This window comes from Bos grunniens, chromosome 10, assembly GCF_055505025.1.
Source record: "Bos grunniens cultivar Pamir isolate PY7600 chromosome 10, Bosgru_T2T1.0, whole genome shotgun sequence".
Classification (NCBI taxonomy): Eukaryota; Metazoa; Chordata; class Mammalia; order Artiodactyla; family Bovidae; genus Bos; species Bos grunniens.
The window spans coordinates 19,168,730-19,187,238 of NC_141174.1; the positions used below are offsets into that span (position 1 = coordinate 19,168,730).

General features: G+C 48.4%; 1 protein-coding gene across 16 annotated transcripts in view; it reads left to right on the forward strand.

Moving 5' to 3' along the window:
* DPF3 (double PHD fingers 3) overlaps window positions 1-18,509 on the forward strand; it is a 285,381-nt gene that overhangs the window by 175,119 nt on the left and 91,753 nt on the right. Inside the window, exon 7 of one of the 16 annotated variants that reach the window (XM_086319923.1) lies at window positions 2,290-4,723. The exons of the other annotated variants lie outside the window; for them this stretch is intronic. Coding sequence (XP_086176049.1) covers window positions 2,290-2,408 — 119 coding nt within the window. The 3' untranslated portion in view covers window positions 2,409-4,723. Of the gene's footprint in view, window positions 1-2,289; window positions 4,724-18,509 lie in introns of those variants that run through there. 16 annotated transcript variants of the gene reach the window in all.

The following is an 18,509-nucleotide window of genomic DNA, read 5'->3' on the forward strand; positions in this document are numbered from 1 at the left end:
TGGCATTTCTGTTTTAGTTGCTCTCTTTAGAGTCTTTCCTGTTCTTTCAACATTGTTATAAAACTCAGTAGTCTAATATAAAATTCAGCAACCCAGCAGTTGACTTTAATTTACTCAATAGCTTTAAATCCCAGTAATATAATTTACTCCCTTTTATAGGTGGGATGGTGACAGAGGATAGATCTGTGCGAGAAATCTTGGGTTTGAGCCACTAGAGTATTTTAAAGATCATTTCAGGCATTTGCCACTTTGTTTCCTAACTGTTCCCAGCTCTGGATTTTCTCTTTTCATGACTACAGCAGACTCCTGCTGAGAGACTCACTTTCCCATTTTCTCGGGGCTTCCCTGATGGCTCAGTCAATGAAGAATCTGACTGCAATGCAGGAGACCTTGGTTCGATTCTGGGTTGGGAAGATCCCCTGGAGAAGGGATAGGCTACCCACTCCAGTATTCTTGGGCTTCCTTCATGGGTCAGCTGGAAAAGAATCCGCCTGTAATGGGCAAGACCTGAGTTTGATCCCTGGGTTGGGAAGAGCCCCTGGAGAAGGGAAAGGCTACCCACTCCAGTATTCTGGCCTGGAGAATTCCATGGACTGTATAGTCCATGGGTCACAAAGAGTTGAACATAACTGAGCGACTTTCACTTTCACATGTTCAAGGAGCATCATGGGAAAGAAGATGGTGGTGGTGGGATGATGTTTAGGAAGAGGGAGAATATTTGTCTCTAAGTTTCAGTCATTTAGGGAGGAACAATGCACCCATTTGCCCTTCTGTGGGGCACAATAGAAGTGATTTGTGAAGTTATTATTTTCTTTCTCTGTTTTTAAAAAAATTTAAAAAAAAGTTAATTTAAATTTAATTACATTGTAGGAAAAACACTTAGCCTGAGACCTACCCTCTTAAATTTTTAAGTGAACATTATAGGCTGTTGAATAGGGGCACATCGTCATACAGCAGGTCTTTAGAGCTTGCTCGTCTTGCTTGATGGAAACTTTATACTCGTTAGTTAGCTATTTCCTATCACCCATTCCCCACCATCCCCTGGCACTGCCATTCCAGTCTTTGATGCTATGGATTTGACTACTTTCGATAACTCATACAGGTAGAATCATGCCATACCTGTCTTTCTGTGTGGTGCTGTGCTTAATCGCTCAGTCATGTCTGACTCTGTGACCCAATGGACTGTAGCCTGCCAGGCTCCACTGTCCGTGGGGATTCTCCAGGCAAGAATACTGGAGTGGGTTGCCATGCCCTCCTCCAGGGGATCTTCCCAACCCAGGGATGGAACCCAGGTCTCCCACATTGTGGGCAGATTCTTTACCATCTGAGCCATCAGGGAAGCCCATTTGTCTCTCTAGAACTGGCTTATTTTGTTTAGCACAGTGTTCTTAAGGTTCATCTATGTTATTATATATTGAATAATGCAATATTCCTTTTAAAGGATGACTAGTGTTCCATTCGGAGAAGGCAATGGCACCCCACTCCAGTACTCTTGCCTGGAAAATCCCATGGACGGAGGAGCCTGGTAGGCTCTAGTCCATGGGGTCGCTAAGAGTCGGGCACTACTGGGCAACTTCCCTTTCACTTTTCACTTTCATGCATTGGAGAAGGAAATGGCAACCCACTCCAGTATTCTTGCCTGGAGAATCCCAGGGACAGAGGAGTCTAGTGGGCTGCTGTCTGTGGGGTCGCACAGAGTCAGACACGACGGAAGCGACTTAGCAGCAGCAGCAGCAGCAGTGCTCCATTGTGTGTGTGTGCCACATTTCTGTATCCATTCATTCACTGATGGACATTTAGGTTGCTTCCACATATTGGCTACTGAGAAAAATGCTGCAAACCTCAGAGTACTAATATCTCTTTGAGATATTGATTTCAACTCTTTTGGATAAATATCCAGATGTGGGACAGCTGGATCATATGGTAGTTCTACTTTTAATTTTTTAAGGAATCTCTGTACTGTTTTCCACAGCAGCTGCACCATTTGGCATTCCCACCAACAGTGCACAAGGGCTCCGACTTCCCCACATTCTCACCAACACTTGTCTTTTGCTCCCAGGCTTTTCTGATTATGGTGATAGCATCTGCTAATGGGTACTTATGTGTGCAGAGCACGGTGCTAAGCATTTTATATACATTGCTTCTATAAATCCCAGCACCAACCTTGAGAGACAGGGACAATTGAGCTCACTTTACCGAAAAGAAACAGGCTCAGAGAGGTGAGGGGACTTATCCAAGGTCACACAGCTAGTTAATGCTAAACCTGGGGTGTGAATCCTGTTTCTCCAGCTCCAGAACGGACACACCCCAAGACATCTTCGCACAGACTGCTGGCTAATATGCCCTCATCCACACTGATAGAGAATTTGGTTCTGTGTGGCTCACGGCAAACTGTGGAAAATTCTTAAAGAGGTGGGAATACCAGACCACTGCACCTGTCTCCTGAGAAGCCTTTATGTAGGACAAGAAGCAACAGTTATAACCAGACATGGAACAACGGACTGGTTCCAAATTGGGAAAGGAGTACGTGAAGGCTGTATATTGTCACCCTGCATATTTAACTTATATGCAGAGTACATCATGCAAAATGCCGGGCTGGATGAAGCACAAGCTGGAATCAAGATTGCAGGGAGAAATATCAACAACCTCAGATATACAGATGATACTACTATACAGGCAGACAGCAAAGAGGAACAAAAGAGCCCCTTGATGAGAGTGAAAAAGCTGGTTTGAAACTCAACATTCAAAAAATGAAGATCATGGCATCCAGTCCCAGCACTTCATGGCAAATAGATGGGGAAAAAAAAATGGAAACAGTGACAGATTTTATTTTCCTATTTTCCTAGGCTCCAAAAATCACTGCAGACAGTGACTGCAGTTATGAAATTAAAAGGCGCTTGCTCCTTGGAAGGAGAGCTATGACAAATCTAGACAGTGTATTAAAAAGCAGAAACATCACTTTGCCGACTAAAGTTTGTATAGTCAAAGCTAGGTTTTTTCCAGTAGTCAGGTATGGATGTGAGAGTTGAACCATAAAGAAGGCTGAACGCTGAAGAATTGATGCTTTCAAATTGTGGTGCTGGAGAAGATTCTTAAGAGTCGTTTGAAGTGCAAGAGATCAAACCAGTCAATCCTAAAGGAAACCAATCCTGAATATTCATAGGCAGAACTGATGCTGAAGCTCCAATACTTTGGCCACCTGATGCGAAGAGCTAACTCATTGGAAAAGACCCTGATGCTGGGGAAGATTGAAGACAAAAGAAGACAGGGGCAGCAGAGGATGAGATGGTTAGACAGCTTCATCAACTCAATGGACACGAATTTGAGCAAGCTCCAGGAGATGGTGAAGGACGGGGAGCCTTGGTGTGCTGCGTTCCATGGGGTGGCAAAGATTTGGACGTGACTTAATGACTACACAACAGCAATAACAAATATGTCCTGCTGCACACCGAAAGAGACGTGGGTTCTCCTGAAAGCTGAGGAAACAACATGCCTTAACGATAAATGAATGAGCAAGCACATTTTATTTATGAGGTGAAGCCCTGTCCACTGTTGACAGCCGGCTTCCCGGTGTCAGGTTGGCAAGCTGGAATCAGGTAGTAATTATAGCTGAAGTGGAATGGAATAGTTTACATAATTTTGAGCCTTTTCAATTTAAATCTATTAAAATCATTCTACCTCCCACCCCTAACTGGGTTATTAGGATAGATTAGTGACAGAAGGCACACAGATGTGATGGAAGCCCTCCTGGGAACTTGACTCACCTCTGAGTCTTGTCAGTCTCAACTCGGTCTCCATATGAGCAAGAACTTTGTCCCCTACCGCCCTCACCCCACTGAAGTGTAGTTTTGATTGTGTGGTGCATAACTTCACTGTGTTGCCTCCCTTCTAGAAACCTGGTGGGCTTGTAACTCTGTCCAGTTCGGCCAGTGTCAGAATAGGGCCTGGGTCTTCCAGGTGATAGACCCCAGGGAGCATGTTTGGGACAAAAAGCAGGATCTGGGGGTAGACCCCCTTGATCTACCTTGATTCCACCCCTCAAGTGGCTATGACACCACTTTTCTCATTTGTCAATGATGGGGAACTCCTTTTTTTTTTTCTTTTGAAAATTTTTTGTATTCACTTTTGCTGTACTGGGTCTTCATTACTTTGCACGGGCATTCTCTAGTTGCAGCGAGCAGGGGCTGTGGAGCCCAGGCTTTTCATCGAAGTGGCTTCTCTCGTTGTGGAGCACGGGCTTTAGGGTGCTCAGGCTTCTGCAGTTGTGGCTCCCAGGCTCCAGAGCACAGACCTAATAGTTGTGGTACACAGGTTTCATTGCTCTGTGGCGTGTGGGATCTTCCTGGATCAGGGATTGAACCTGTACCTCCTGAGTTGGCAGGATGGTTCTTCACTACGCAGCCACCAGGGAAGCCCTGGGAGCTCCTTTTGTAAAAAAAAATTGTCTGCGCTGGATCTCAGTTGTGGCATGCGTGATCTAGTTCCCTGACCAGGGATCAGACCTGGGCCCCCTGCATTGGACGTGCGGAATCTTAAGCACTAAACCGCCGCAGAAGTCCCAGCTCCTTTCTTGAGTCTCTAGACCTCCTTAGTCAGTTGCCTTTCCCCCATCATGCGCTCCTTTCTTCCCAGGCTTAATAGCGAGGCTCTTTCCCTGGGACATAGTATGTTGGGGTATAGGACATTAGGAAACCGACATGCAGGGGCCTAGAGCAGCCCCAGCTGCTCCCACAGTTTCAGAAACTTTACTTGACTTTGTGCGTGTGTGTGTGCGTGCTCAGTCGCTTCAGTTGTGTCTGACTCTTTGTGACCCTATGGACCACAGCCAGCCAGGCTCCTCTGTCCATGCGATTCTCTAGGCAAGAATACTGGAGTGGGTTGCCGTGTGCTCCTCCAGGGCTGCTTGACCTCAGCCTCCTTAAAAATCACTGCCGTTTCCCCTCGTACCTGAGTGCACAGGAAGAATCAGATGACCACTGCAGTCTTATTAAAAATTTTCTGAGGGCATTAAGGCCCCACATTCTCTAAGGCTCACATGCTTCTAGCTTCGAGCTGCAGCAGAAAAGCCAATAATGTGGGCTTCAGGCTGGCTGCCCTTGTCGCTGGAGGGAAGCCGGGCTCATCACTCAGTTGTTGCGGATATTATCTCGCAGGTCCTTGTGTGGGGTGCAGCGGGGGAGGGGTGGGACAGGCTCCATGCCCCAGAAACGTGATTTGTGGAGCAGGGCCTATGGCATGGGATTGATCCCTAGAGACCCTGTGCATTTGTTCCTGCAAAGCTGGGATTGTTTAAATATTTAAGTGTCCTCGCATCATGGACTCAGGTTGCAGGTTGTCACAGCAGGGCTGGTCAGAGACAGGGCTGGGGAGTGATTGAAGTTTCTCATTCATGCCCTCAGACCTTCTCACTCTCTCAAGAACCGTGTCCTTGATCACCAAACCTAGGGTTGCCTTGCCTGTAACCCACACCCTCTTTTTATTTTATTGAAGTATAAATAGTTGATTTACAGTATTGTGTTAGTTTCAAATGTACAGCAAAGTGACTCGATTATATGTACATGTGTTTTATATATTTATGTATCCTATATATTCTCTTTTCAGTTGTTTTCATTATAGGTTATTACAAGATATTGAATATAGTTCCCTATGCATGAGCGCTAAGTCGCTTCTGTGTCCTACTCTTTGGGATGCTATGGGCTGTAGCCTGCCAGGCTCCTCTGTCCATGGGATTCTCCAGGCAAGAACACTGGAGTGAGTTGCCATGCCCTCCTCTAGGGGCTCTTCCTGACTCAGGGATTGAACCCCCGTCTCTTATGTCTCCTACGTTGGCAAGTGGGTTCTTTACCACGAGCACCACCTGGGAAGCCCAGTAGTTACCTGTGCTAAATAGTGAATCCTGCTGTTTTGTCTATTTTGTATATGGTACTGTGCATCTGTTAATCCTGTACTCCTCCTATTTTATCCCTCCCCTCTTCCCCTTTGGTAACCTTAAGTTTGTTTTATACCTATATGCAAGCCCTTTGTATTACTTTGTCATCCAGTTAGAAATAGCATACGTTTATTGTGGAAAAATCAGAAGTTACAAATAAGCATAAAGGGAAAACTAAAAATCACCCATAATCTTACTCTTCAGAGATAACTTGAATTTTATTTCGTTGTATCTTGTTTTAGGGTTCTCTTTATGGTCTCCATCTACTACACCCTCTCTCCCCTATAAATAATATGTACCGCGTTAACCCACCCCCACTCAACAACACACATGGACCATCCTTTCATGTCAATAGGGACATTTTTATGACAACATTTCAGGGCCATATGGTGTTCCATGATATGGCCATGTCCCAGTTTGCCCAATCATTGTTTCACTTATGGGATGTTTGGACCAAAACTTGTCTGTGATTAGAAACAGTCTTGCAGCTCTATCTTTGCATAACGCTTTTATTTTTCCCAGAAGCAGAACTGTGGGGTCAAAGGGCCTGGTGCACAGCCTTTTGATTTCTCTTATTTCAAGTCCTGGTTGGGGCTCAGGGAAGTGGGTTAGCAAGAGCTGCACGAAGAAGGAGGTGTGCTGACTTTGGTGTGAGAAGCCTGAGGTCAGACTGTGGCCCTGCCGCTTGTTAGCTTGTTATCCGGAATTTTTCAAGAAAATCATCTTGCTGCTGGGAGTGTCCATTGTCCCTAGGTGTGAACCGGGGATGGATGCGGTTGAGAAAGCTGCCTGTGATAATGTCTATAAAAATGCTTGCACATGCATGGTATGTGCTTAATGACTGTTTCTTCCACCTTTGCCTTTTCCTCATTTCCTCTGTCTCCAGTGTTGTTGGCAAGAGAAGGCTGCTGTCACAGGAGGAGAGAACACAGGCAGTTTTCTTTGAGTAGAAAGACAGTGAGCACCATAGGAATCCAGGGGAGGGCATGGCCAGGGCCAGGGACTGAGGTGGCAGAGGGTGCTTCCCTAGGATGCCACACAGGTCCTTGGTGAGGGTATGCTGAATTGACTGAGGCCTCCAGGGATGGAGGGGTATGTGGGAGTCAGCAGGGAGGTAGTAATAGTAAAGGCAAAAGTCTGCTGATTTATATTATGGGCCTGGAATGTTCCATCGGTTTCATCTATCCTAATTCTTTTTTTTCATATTTAAATAAAATATTTTAAAAATATTTATTTACTTTTTGTTGCTATGCCAGAGCTTTCTCTGATTGCAGCAAGCCGGGGCTACTAGCTGCGGTGCACGGGCTTCTCGTTGCGGTGACTTCTCTTGTTGCAGAGCACAGGATCTCGATGGCACAGCTTCAGTAGTTTCGGCTCACAGGTTCTAGAGGGCGGCTTCAGGGTGCATGGTGTATGGGCTTAGCTGCTCTGCAGCATGTGGGATCTTAGTTCCCGAATCAGGAATTGAACCCGCGTCATCTGCAATTGGCAGGTGGATTCTTAACCACTGGACCCCCAGGGAAGTCCCATCTATATTAATTCTTTAATCCTTGAGAAAGTACTAGGAGATAGATGGTGTGATCATCTCCATCCTACAGATAAGGATTCTGAGGAGGAGAGGGTTTTTTTTTTAACTTTCCTGAGGTTACACAGGCAGTGTAACCTGAGTAACTGGCAGAGCCAAGATTTGATCCCAGTGGGCAGTCTCTGTCCTCTGTGATCTCGCTATCCCCCACTGGTACTCACCTCCTCCTGGAGTCTGCCTTGCCTTATATCTCCCTCTGCACAGGCTGCCTCTCACATCGCATGATAACAGTTTGTCTCTTTGTCCATTCTTCCAGCTGGACGGTGAGCCTCTGAGAGGGGCTGTGTCATATGCAACTTGCATCCCAGACCCAGCCCAGTGGTTGCTCCCAAAATGTTGATGAATGTGGGTTGCACACACCAGGATAGAAGATAGACCAGCGTGGCTGGCACAGAGTGTTTGGGGAGGGAGATTGGGAGGTACAGGGTTGGATAAGGATGCTTGAAACACCAGGTGGAAGTGCTTAGAGTTTGGCCTGTATGTCCATGGTCAGTTGTGGATGGTCCTGGAGACATCTCTGGAACGGTTCATCTCTAGGGTTAGGTGTTCAGGGAAGAGAGCCCAAAGCCTGTGGCTAACAGGAGCCTCTTCTGGGAAGGAGAAGACATGAAGTCTGGATGGTGGTGACAACAGGAACAAAATGGATGGGGCAGACAGGCGAGCCTTTATGAAAAAGAAACTCGCAGAACTTGGCAGAGGACAGACAGGGTGTAGGGTGCGAGAGAGAGGGAGGTGGCAGGAATAACTCTTGAAGTCTTGAGCCTGAGTAGTGGAGACACGAGGGAGGCTTAACTGCAATATTCTAGAGGAGGAGGAGGTAACGTGGCAGGATATCCAGGCAGGGATGTCTCATAGATGCTAATGAACACGTGTTTCCCCAGAGTTAGTGAGGGACTTATACTGATGTCATGGGTGGGTGGGGCCTGCTTCAGGTAAGGTTCATTGAGACGTACTCGGTAGGTTGGGTCTCATAAATAAAGCATCTGAGGGAGCATTTAGGTCAGATATTCACCCAGATATCCCATAAGAGAGGACACTGGCCAGATTCCCAAATGTTTGGGGGCTGCCACACTTTAAGATATTGCATCTGATTTTTTTTTTAACCTTTCTGTGTTTATCTTCCTCAGAACTGTGGATGGTTATATTTATTATTGAAATTATTTTCAATGAAGATTAAAAAAAGAATGATATTTTACTCTTTAAGTTAATCGTTGTTGCTGTTTAGTTGCTAACTTGTGTTTGACTCTTTTGCGACCCTACAAACTGTAGCCCACCAGGCTCCTCTGTCCATGGGATTCTCCAGGCCAGAATACTAGAGTGGGTAGCATGCCCTTCTCCAGGGGATCTTCCCAACCCAGGGAGTGAAATCGTGTCTCCTGCATTGGCAGGCAGATTCTTTACCACTGAGCCACCAGGGAAGCTAAGGATGGGCTAATGTATGATTCACTAGAATAAAGAATCAAAGGCAGCATCTCTATAAGGTCCTAAGAAGATGGCTCTTGAATCAGAAGCCCAGGATTTGCATCTTTACTACGACATAACCTAGCCATGACCTTGGGCAAATCATGAAAACCTCTTTGTGCCTGAGTTTCTTTTTCTGTCAAGTGAGGACAATAAGATTGACTTTAGAGTGTTTTCAAGAGGGTAAAATGAGACTGTTATGTGTGAAAACCATTAGTTCACTGCCTGGTTCATAAATACGCTCAATAAATATTTATTTTTTGTACTAGGTCAAGAAAGGGTACTTATTTCACACTTGGGCTGAGTCCCCAGTTGTGTTCTGTGCTCTGGCTGCTGGAGTTGTGAGGGTCCAGGGAAGCATTCTGATAGAGCTAAATTCATGATCAGAAATGGCTAGTGTTTAGTAAACATTTGCTGTGTGCCAGGCAGTGTGCTAAGTACTTTAAAGGACAGACTCATTCAGTTCTGGTAAAGGATCTGCCTGCAATGTGGGAGACCTGGGTTCAATCCCTGGTTTGGGTAGATCCCCTGGAGAAGGGAACAGTGGCTACCCACTCCAGTATTCTGGCCTCGAGAATTCCATAGACTCTATAGTCCATGGGGTCACAAAGTGTCGGACACGACTGAACGACTTTCACTTTCTTTCACTTTCATTCAGTTCTGACAATATCCATATGAGGTATAAAACTATTGTTATCTCTATTTTACAGTCAAACAAACTGAGGTTTGGAGAGATTAAGTAACTTGCCCAAGGTCATACCGGAGAAGGCAATGGCACCCTACTCCAGTACTCTTGCCTGGAAAATCCCATGGATGGAGGAGCCTGGTAGGCTGCAGTCCATGGGGTCGCTAAGAGTCTGACACGACTGAGTGACTTCACTTTCACTTTTCACTTTAATGCATTGGAGAAGGAAATGGCAACCCACTCCAGTGTTCTTGCCTGGAGAATCCCAGGGACGGGGGAGCCTGGTGGGCTGCCGTCTATGGGGTCGCACAGAGTCGGACACGACTGAAGTGACTTAGCAGCAAGGTCATACAGCCAATTAACTGGCATAGGACGACTCACCTCAGAGTTCACCAGAATTATGTTACCCTGCTTCTCAACGGTGCAATAAAGAGTTCCACCAACACATTTAATGCTTTGGTGTGGGGAGTTTCTGCATTTCTCTGCTGGGGATACAGAATCAGGTTATAGAGTATTTTGAAATGGAAGCCCTGCTGCTTATCTCCGTTCTTCTTGTATTTTATTTTGTTAAACCTGTAGCCACATTAACATACAGTAAATTCCTCAAATATGCAGAACGTTCTCCCTTGATGCAGACACAGGACTTGTGGATCACTGGCATTTGGTAGATCCTGGCTCTGGGCTCTCTCCTAATACGTGGGTCAGTGCAGGCCCTGGGAAATATGGCTCTGAAAAATCCAGATGTTACACCCTACCCCTCCTCCAGACCCTTGTGTTTCTGTCCAGAAGAGTTCAGCTTAAAGTAAGTGCCAAGGGTGGCCTGAAAGAAACATGAGGCCACAGAGAGGCCTCTGCCGACCTGGCTTGGTGGGGTGGGGAGGGGCGGAGGCAGCTGCTGGGTGGATCCTGTTGCTGGGAACCTACGTCATTTTTTTGTCACAGTTGAGGGAGTCATTGCTGTTGGAGGACCCAGAGGACCCAGAGAAACAAAGAGATGTGCAGTGTTAGAATGGGAAGACTCAGAGATGGTCGGAGGCAACTGCCATGTTTTATAAATAGGGAAACCAAGCCCAGAAAGGTTTTTTTTTTGTGTGTGTGTAAGGGTACATGATGGGTTAGTGTCATCACCAAGGCCAGACCCCAGGTGTGCAGAGGGCCACCCGCACTGCCAGCCTCTGGCTCGAGAGGATGGGGGAGGGAAGCCCACCTGGGCTTGCCCAAGAGGACATTCTTGGTGCCTGAATGTTACAAGACCTGGGCCATTCATTGGTGAAGCCATCACTTTCATTGCTTGAGTTCTAGACAGCCATTATTGACTCTTGAGAAAAGACTGGGTGTTTAACTTAGTCGTAGGGATTAACACTCCACCCTGCATGCACTAGTCTGAGCTAATGGCTTTTGCCGTCCCCTGGGTTTAGTCCCAAGCTCACTCACAGCAGGGCTTTTCTCACTTGGTGCTTCTCCTCACTCTGGGCGGAGGTAGGGAGGATTGGTGTAGACATTCCTGCACCACCCCCTGATGGTTCTCCAGAGAGAACACTGACAGTTGTCAGGAAGATGTCAGTGTTAGTTGCTCAGTTGTGTCCGACTCTCTGTGACTGCTTGGATTGTAGCCCACCAGGCTCCTCTGTCCATGGAATTCTCCAGGCAAGAATACTGGAATGGGTTGCCATTCCCTTCTCCAGGGGATCTTCCCGACCCAGGAATCAAACTCAGGTCTCCTGCATTGCAGGCAGATTCTTCACCATCTGAACCACTGGGGAAGTCAGGAAGGTGTGGGTGTCCCCAAACACCTGCACCAGCCTGGTCCTACTAGTATGAGTCCCCTGTCTACATGGCCCCTGTTTTTTTATGTCCTGGCCCCAGCTGGCCATAGAGTTCAACCTTAGAAGGGCTGAATGGCAGAGAATTTGATGACGGTGTGACTGTGGAGGTGTGGGCAGGATAAAGGTACCAGCAAGGGAGGGGGAACCCTCCCCATCCTGAATCCCAAGGAGCAGGGAGGACATTGGCTCACAGGGGAGACTGGATGTGGGGGGAGGGTCACCCTGCTCCAGGGGTGCTGCCTGAGCAGGGACAGGCATGGAGAAGATCCCCAGTGCCTCTCTTCTCACCCTCCATCCTTCCCAATACAAACTCCACCGGAAGCAGAGGGCACGAGGCCGTAGAGGTCAGCTCCGGGCACTGGGAGGGGCAGTGCATGGAGACTGAATAGCGCATCTTTGGGTCTGTGTGCTTCAACAGGCCTGAGTTCAAATTCCACCTCTGCCATTCAGTGAGTGGTCTCAGTGCCCCCAGACTCAGTTTCCTCCTCCGTGAGATGGGGTGACAGTCCCTACCTCCTGAGCTATCGTGAGGCTCCGTGTAAGAATGTGTGCCTGCCCGATAGTCTGTAAGCAGGCTGCCTTGGAGGCATTGGCAGGTGACAGGCCCCGCTGGGTCAATTTTTACAGAAGGGGAAGTTGAGCTGCAGAGCAAGGGAAGTGGCATCCTGAGGGCTGTATGGAAGTGCCAGGGGGCAGAGCTGGGAAAGAGATGCAGCCTGGTGACTCCCAAGGCCCAGGCTTTGTCTCTTGGACACTCATCCCGTAATTGCTTTCAGTCGCTGCTTTCAGGCTCTCGGAAACCACTGGCTCAGATACCCACTGCGTGCTCCAAGTTGGGCTGATGAAAATGTGCCAGAGTCATTAAGTTATCAGTGGGGAAGGCGGCCGCTTCTCCCCGGCAGGAAGGATTCTGCTGTCTCTGCAGCCGGCTTTGTTCACGCACACTGCCCTTGATTGTTCCTCCTCCTCCTCCTCTTCCTCCCTCCTCCCCTGCCTCCCCATCCTCCCTCATCCTCAGAAGGAGTGAGGGATGTAGGGTTGAAGTGCTGTTGGGGGAGGTGGTGGTGGCATCGTGCTGTAAATATTCTGGGGCAGCCCTAAAGGTATTCATAACTCCAGACAGGAGGTCCTGCCTGGAGACTCCAGCTCTGGTAGGGAAGTGGGCAAGCTCTCATTTTGCAGCTTGACAGATGGATTTGCCCCAGGGGAAGGAGAGAGAGGGAGGCAAGCTAGACCTTCCTCGTTGTCACAACCGGCCCTCTCCATGTGCGCCGTGCTGGGAACACATGATCCAGGTGTGAGCTGCCAAGGTGAAAAGAAGGACCTTAGGTTGTGCACAGGCAAAGTTGACTGGTCCCAGGGTGCTGGCTTCAGAGGCGCCTGGCCAAGGAGCCTGCCCTGGGGAGGGAGATGGGAGCCGGAGGAGGGGGCGAAGCCCTCTCTGAATGCTTCAGCTGTCTTGGGGCTCAGTCTGATTCTGCACGACAGATAATTCCAGAGTGAGATTGCTGACGTGATAAAAGGATAGCAGATGGTTCTAATACTTTATTTTCAGAATGTATGTTTCCCAACATTCTATTTTCTTGCAACTCCTTCACCCCAGACTTCAGAGGAGAAACTGCTAGTTCCTCTCACCCCCCTCAACCTCGCCTTTAGGGTTTATTCCCTTTGTGGATCCGCAGTGTGGACGATGGCTGACAGCGGCTGAGGCTTACTGCGAGCCCTGCACTGCTTTCCATGTATTCTCTCACATAGCCTCCCAGCTGTGTGGTAGGTGGGCTGCCGCGATCGTCCTGTTTTCCCGAGAGGATGCTAAGGCACAGAGAGATTCAGCCACTCGCCCAAGATCACACAGTCAATCAGCAGCAGAGCTTGGATTTGAACCCAGGCAGTTCAGATCAGCTTACCCATATTCCAAGACAGATCCTGTCTCTCTGAAGGAAGGGTTGCCCTAGAAGCAGGTCCAGAGCTGTCACTGGCACTAAAATGCCCACTGTTGAGTGACTAACCACTCTGGCCAGGTTTCCTATTAATAGTTACCTCAGAGGGGAACTTTACTCCTGACTAGAGCTGGCTGGGTCCTGCATTCACTGTGGCAGTTCTTACATGACCAGGGTGGCTGTTTGGAATGACAGTCCCAGATCTCCACCCCCTGCTTCCATAGGTTTCCAGGACCAGATGCTTTTTTTTTTATCTGTCACATCATGCAGCATATAGGATTGAACCCATGATCCCTGCATTGAAAGGTGGCATCTTAACCACTGGACCACAGGGGAAGTCCACCAGATGCATAATTTGCAGGGATCAGTACAAAATGCAAATAAGGGGCCCTTTATTTCATAGTATTAAAAATTTCAAGGTGACAGCAAACATTTACCTTTAATGACAGCAAAACATTAAACTAAGTGTGGGGCCCTCCTGACCCCGGGACCCTATCTGAATGCACTGGTCTCCCGTTTACAAAACTGGTTCACAAGTGTTCAGAGTGGCAGGAAGATGTGATGAAATCCATATAGAAGGTGAGACGATGCTGTATGTTCCTTCTCTTCCAAACCAGTCAAAGCAGGATTTCCAAGGCATTTCTTTTCATCTTGATGCAGCAGTCTGATCTAGAATGCACTTCAGCCAAAATAAATCTTAGAAATCTCTTGGCCCTAGGATGAAGTCATCTGAAGGACTGGGACTTGGGTCAGCAGCTTTGTTTTGGGGTCAGGCGTCTTGTTCAATGGGCTTCCCTGGTGGCTCAGATGGTAAAGAATCTGCCTGCAATGCGGGAGACCTGGGTTCCATCCCTGGGTTGGGAAGATCCCCTGCAGGAGGAAATGGCAACCCATTCCACTATTCTGGCCTGGAGAATCCCCATGGACAGAGGAGCCTGGCGGGCTACAGTCCAGGGGGTTGCAAAGAGTTGGACACGACTGAGTGACTAAGCACACACAGCACATCTTGCCCATGAACTCCAGTCTCTCCTAACCCTGCCTTTCAAACTCCCCTCTGCCTCCTGCCTCTTTCCCCTTAGCCTCCGAGCCTGCTCAGGATCTATTCTGTTAAAGGACAAGCCCTGCTCGGTCTCTGTGGACTCCACAGTCCCATCCATCCACCTGCTGACTCCTTCCTCTTCTGCAGCCATGCTGGAAGGAATGGTCTGTCACCCCCATCACCACTTCCTCATTTCCAGAAGCATCCTAGCTCACTGCAGCCTTACCTTATCCTCTGGGAGTCTGTGGGTTCCGTGCTCACTAGGTGACCTACTAATAGCCCGGTGGTCTCTTCTCAGGCCCCATCCTTCTTGACCCTCTAGGGCATCTGACCTTATCCAGGCTCTGCCTCTAGAAAATGAGGATGCGTGTGGCTGTGAGCAAATGTCCTCGAAGCCCCAGATCAGGCCTGGCACGTGGTACACAATCAGTAGCTGTTAGCAGGAACCGAGACTGGTGGTGTCTTCTCTAATGTCACCTGGAAACCCTGCTCCTCTGTCCTAGGTTACTCACTCCTGTGTGAGTCTTTCTTTCTTCTTCTTTATTTTTATTTATTTGGCTGTCCCTGGTCTTAGTTGCAGCACACGGGCTCTTCCGTCTTTGTTGCATCATGTGGATCTTTAGTTTGGGCATGCGAACTCTTAGTTTTGGCGTGTGGGATCTTAGTTCCCCACCCAGAAATCAAACCCCTCTGCCTGCATTTAAAGGTGGAGTCTTAGCCACTGGATCACCAGGGAAGTCTGGTGGGTGTAACTTTTTCTTAACAAAAATTTTATGTTGGTTTCTCTTTCTCCACCAGACTCTTAAGATACTGGTGTTTTCTGAGTTCTGTCCTGTGTCCACACCTTTTTTCTTCCTCTCCTCATTCTTTCCTGATCCGTAAGTCCTACTCCCACCCTGCCAGCTCCAACATCCGCATCTCCTTCCTAAAACTCCAGGTGTACAAGCCAGCCGCAGACTGGGGAATCCTGCTTTAACTGTGGCAGCTCTTCCATGGTGAGGGTGGCGGTTTGGAATAACTTAATCCAAAATCTCCACCCCAGACTGAACTCATTCCCTTCCTTCTTTAAATCTGAGTTTCCTGCTACATGCTTCTACCCCACTGCCCAAATCAGAAGCCTGGGTGTTTTTATTGCTTCCCTTCAGTTCAGTTCAGTTCAGTCGCTCAGTCGTGTCCGACTCTTTGCGACCCCATGAATCGCAGCACGCCAGGCCTCCCTGTCCATCACCAACTCCCGGAGTTCACTGAGACTCAACGTCCATCGAGTCAGTGATGCCATCCAGCCATCTCATCCTCTGTCGTCCCCTTCTCCTCCTGCCCCCAATCCCTCCCAGCATCAGAGTCTTTTCCAATGAGTCAACTCTTCGCATGAGGTGGCCAAAGTACTGGAGTTTCAGCTTTAGCATCATTCCTTCCAATGAACACCCAGGACTGATCTCCTTTACGACGGACTGGTTGGATCTCCTTGCAGTCCAAGGGACTCTCAAGAGTCTTCTCCAACACCACAGTTCAAAAGCATCAATTCTTTGGAGCTCAGCCTTCTTCACAGTCCAACTCTCACATCCATACATGACCACTGGAAAAACCATAGCCTTGACTAGACGGACCTTTGTTGGCAAAGTAACGTCTCTGCTTTTCAATATGCTGTCTAGATTGGTCATGACTTTCCTTTCAAGGAGTAAGCGTCTTTTAATTTCATGGCTGCAGTCACCAACTGCAGTGATTTGGGAGCCCCCCAAAATAAAGTCTGACACCGTTTCCACTGTTTCCCCATCTATTTCTCATGAAGTGATGGGACCAGATGCCATGATCTGCATTTGCTTCCCTTAGCTGACATCAAGTGTAGGCCCCGAGCTGAGCACTGGGGCTGCATCAGTGTCCAGACACTCAGGGCCTGCCATGCTTGCTGCTAGTGGGAGAGACAAGTACTGACACATGACTCATCCTGGGAAGATAACACACCAGGGTCCTAATTGTGATTGGAAATACTGGAGAACTGAAGGATCATGCAGGATCATTAACTGAAGTTAATCAGGCAAACTGGGGCTGGGGGACATTCTGGGTAGAGGCTTGTGCAAAGGCTCTGTGGTGGAAAGAAAACTGTTTAAGAAATGAAAGGTCAGTGGGCAGGAAGTCCAAGAAGGAGGTGGAATGTGGCTCCAGATGAGGCTGGGGTGGTGGACGGGTGCTGGATGGTGCGTGGCCAGGAAGCCAAGTTGGCCGAAGTCTTTTTAGGCTCCTCCTTGCTGCTTCCTCCCACCTGCTCCCACTTCTACCAGATTCTCTCTCTTTAACCTCCTTCCTATGCTGAAGTCCTCATTGTTCACACATTAAAAATTAGAGTAGCCTCTGTTGTTGTTGTTGCTCAGTCATGTCCGACTCAATTTGACATTAGATTTAGGTGATTTCAGGATGTCTTTATAGTTACATCAAATCTGGAATGGGTTGCCATTCCCTTCTCCACAAAATCTTCCCATCCAGGGATCGAACCTGGGTCTCCTGCATTGCAGGCAGATTCTTTACCATCTGAGACATCAGGGAAGCCCTAAAATAGCCTCCTGCCATTTCCAAATCCATCTTTCACACTAGAGTCTTAAGCGGTATCTCTAAAATATAAATCTGATTAAGTAGGTCCTCCGGATACACACAGTCCTCCCCTGGCCTCCCACTGTCGGAATAAAGTCCCACCCACCTTCCTCTCCTTAGTCTCCTCACACCCACCCCGAAGCCTGCTTCCCACCGGCTTTACTAAACATCCTGCAGGTCCCAGAGGTGCTGGTGAAATGTGCTTTGGCGCCCACAGGCCCTCGTCCTCTGTCTGCCTGGTGATGTCCTGCTATCTCACATGCCATAGCTCATCCACCTCCCCCGGGAAGCCATCCCCCCATCCCTGCCTCAAGCCCAGGCACTGGGTCCTCCTCTGTGCCATGCACAGGCTCACAGTGGTGCATGGGTCCCACCTCCCTCCTTGCTAGCTGATGTGTGTATCCCCTGTGCTAGACTGCGGACTCCTGGAGGGAGGAGATGGGCTCATTCATCTTTCTCTTCTGGTACCTCAAGACTGGGCACACACTAGGTGTTTAATAAATGTTTTCTTGAAGACCTGGTGACGAAGGGATGACATTGTATAAGCAGGTGGTAAAAAATGAAGCTCCACCTGGAAAGCTCTGCATGTAGGGATCGTGGTTAAGGGGTCTGGCTTCCAGGACCTCCATGTGCCGTCTGGTTCTGTTACTTCTAATAGTGGAACACAGATCTCAGGGCTGCTCCCACTGCCCCTGCCTGCCACCACCATCCATCCAGAAGGGCAGGCAGACGCAGGGTGGGAGTCAAGCCTCAAAATATTCAATCTTCTAACAGTGGTTCTCAAACTGTAGTGTGTATTCAAAGTTACCTACAGGGCCTGTTAGCACACAGATTGCCAGGCTCTACCCCAGACTTTCTGATCTGGTAGGCCTGGGGCAGAACCCAAGAATCTGCGTCTCTAACAGCTTCCCAGGTGCTGCTGAAGGTGCTGGTCTGGGGATTACTCTTTGAGAATCTCTCTTCTAGCAAAAGGATCTGCTCTAAGACAGTTACTGTCTGTGATGTTGGGGAAGGAGATAAGGGAAGCTTTTTGCTTGGATTTGGTTTTGTAGCTTTTAAGAACTATTAGTGTGAGATTCAGAGAAGGCAATGGCACCCCACTCCAGTACTCTTGCCTTGAAAATCCCATGGACAGAGGAGCCTGGTAGGCTGCAGTCCATGGGGTCGCTAAAAGTCGGACACGGCTGAGCGACTTCACTTTCATTTTTCACTTTCCTGCATTGGAGAAGGAAATGGCAATCCACTCCAGTGTTCTTGCCTGGAGAATCCCAGGGACTGGGGAGCCTGGTGAGCTGCCGTCTATGGGGTCGCACAGAGTCGGACACGACTGAAGTGACTTAGCATTAGCATTAGCAGTGTGAGATTAATGTGGATAGATGGAGCCGGTTCTGCACACCTACCTCTTCCCCGATCTCCTGGTTTTCTACAAAGTGTTGCTGGGTTCACTCAACAGCTATT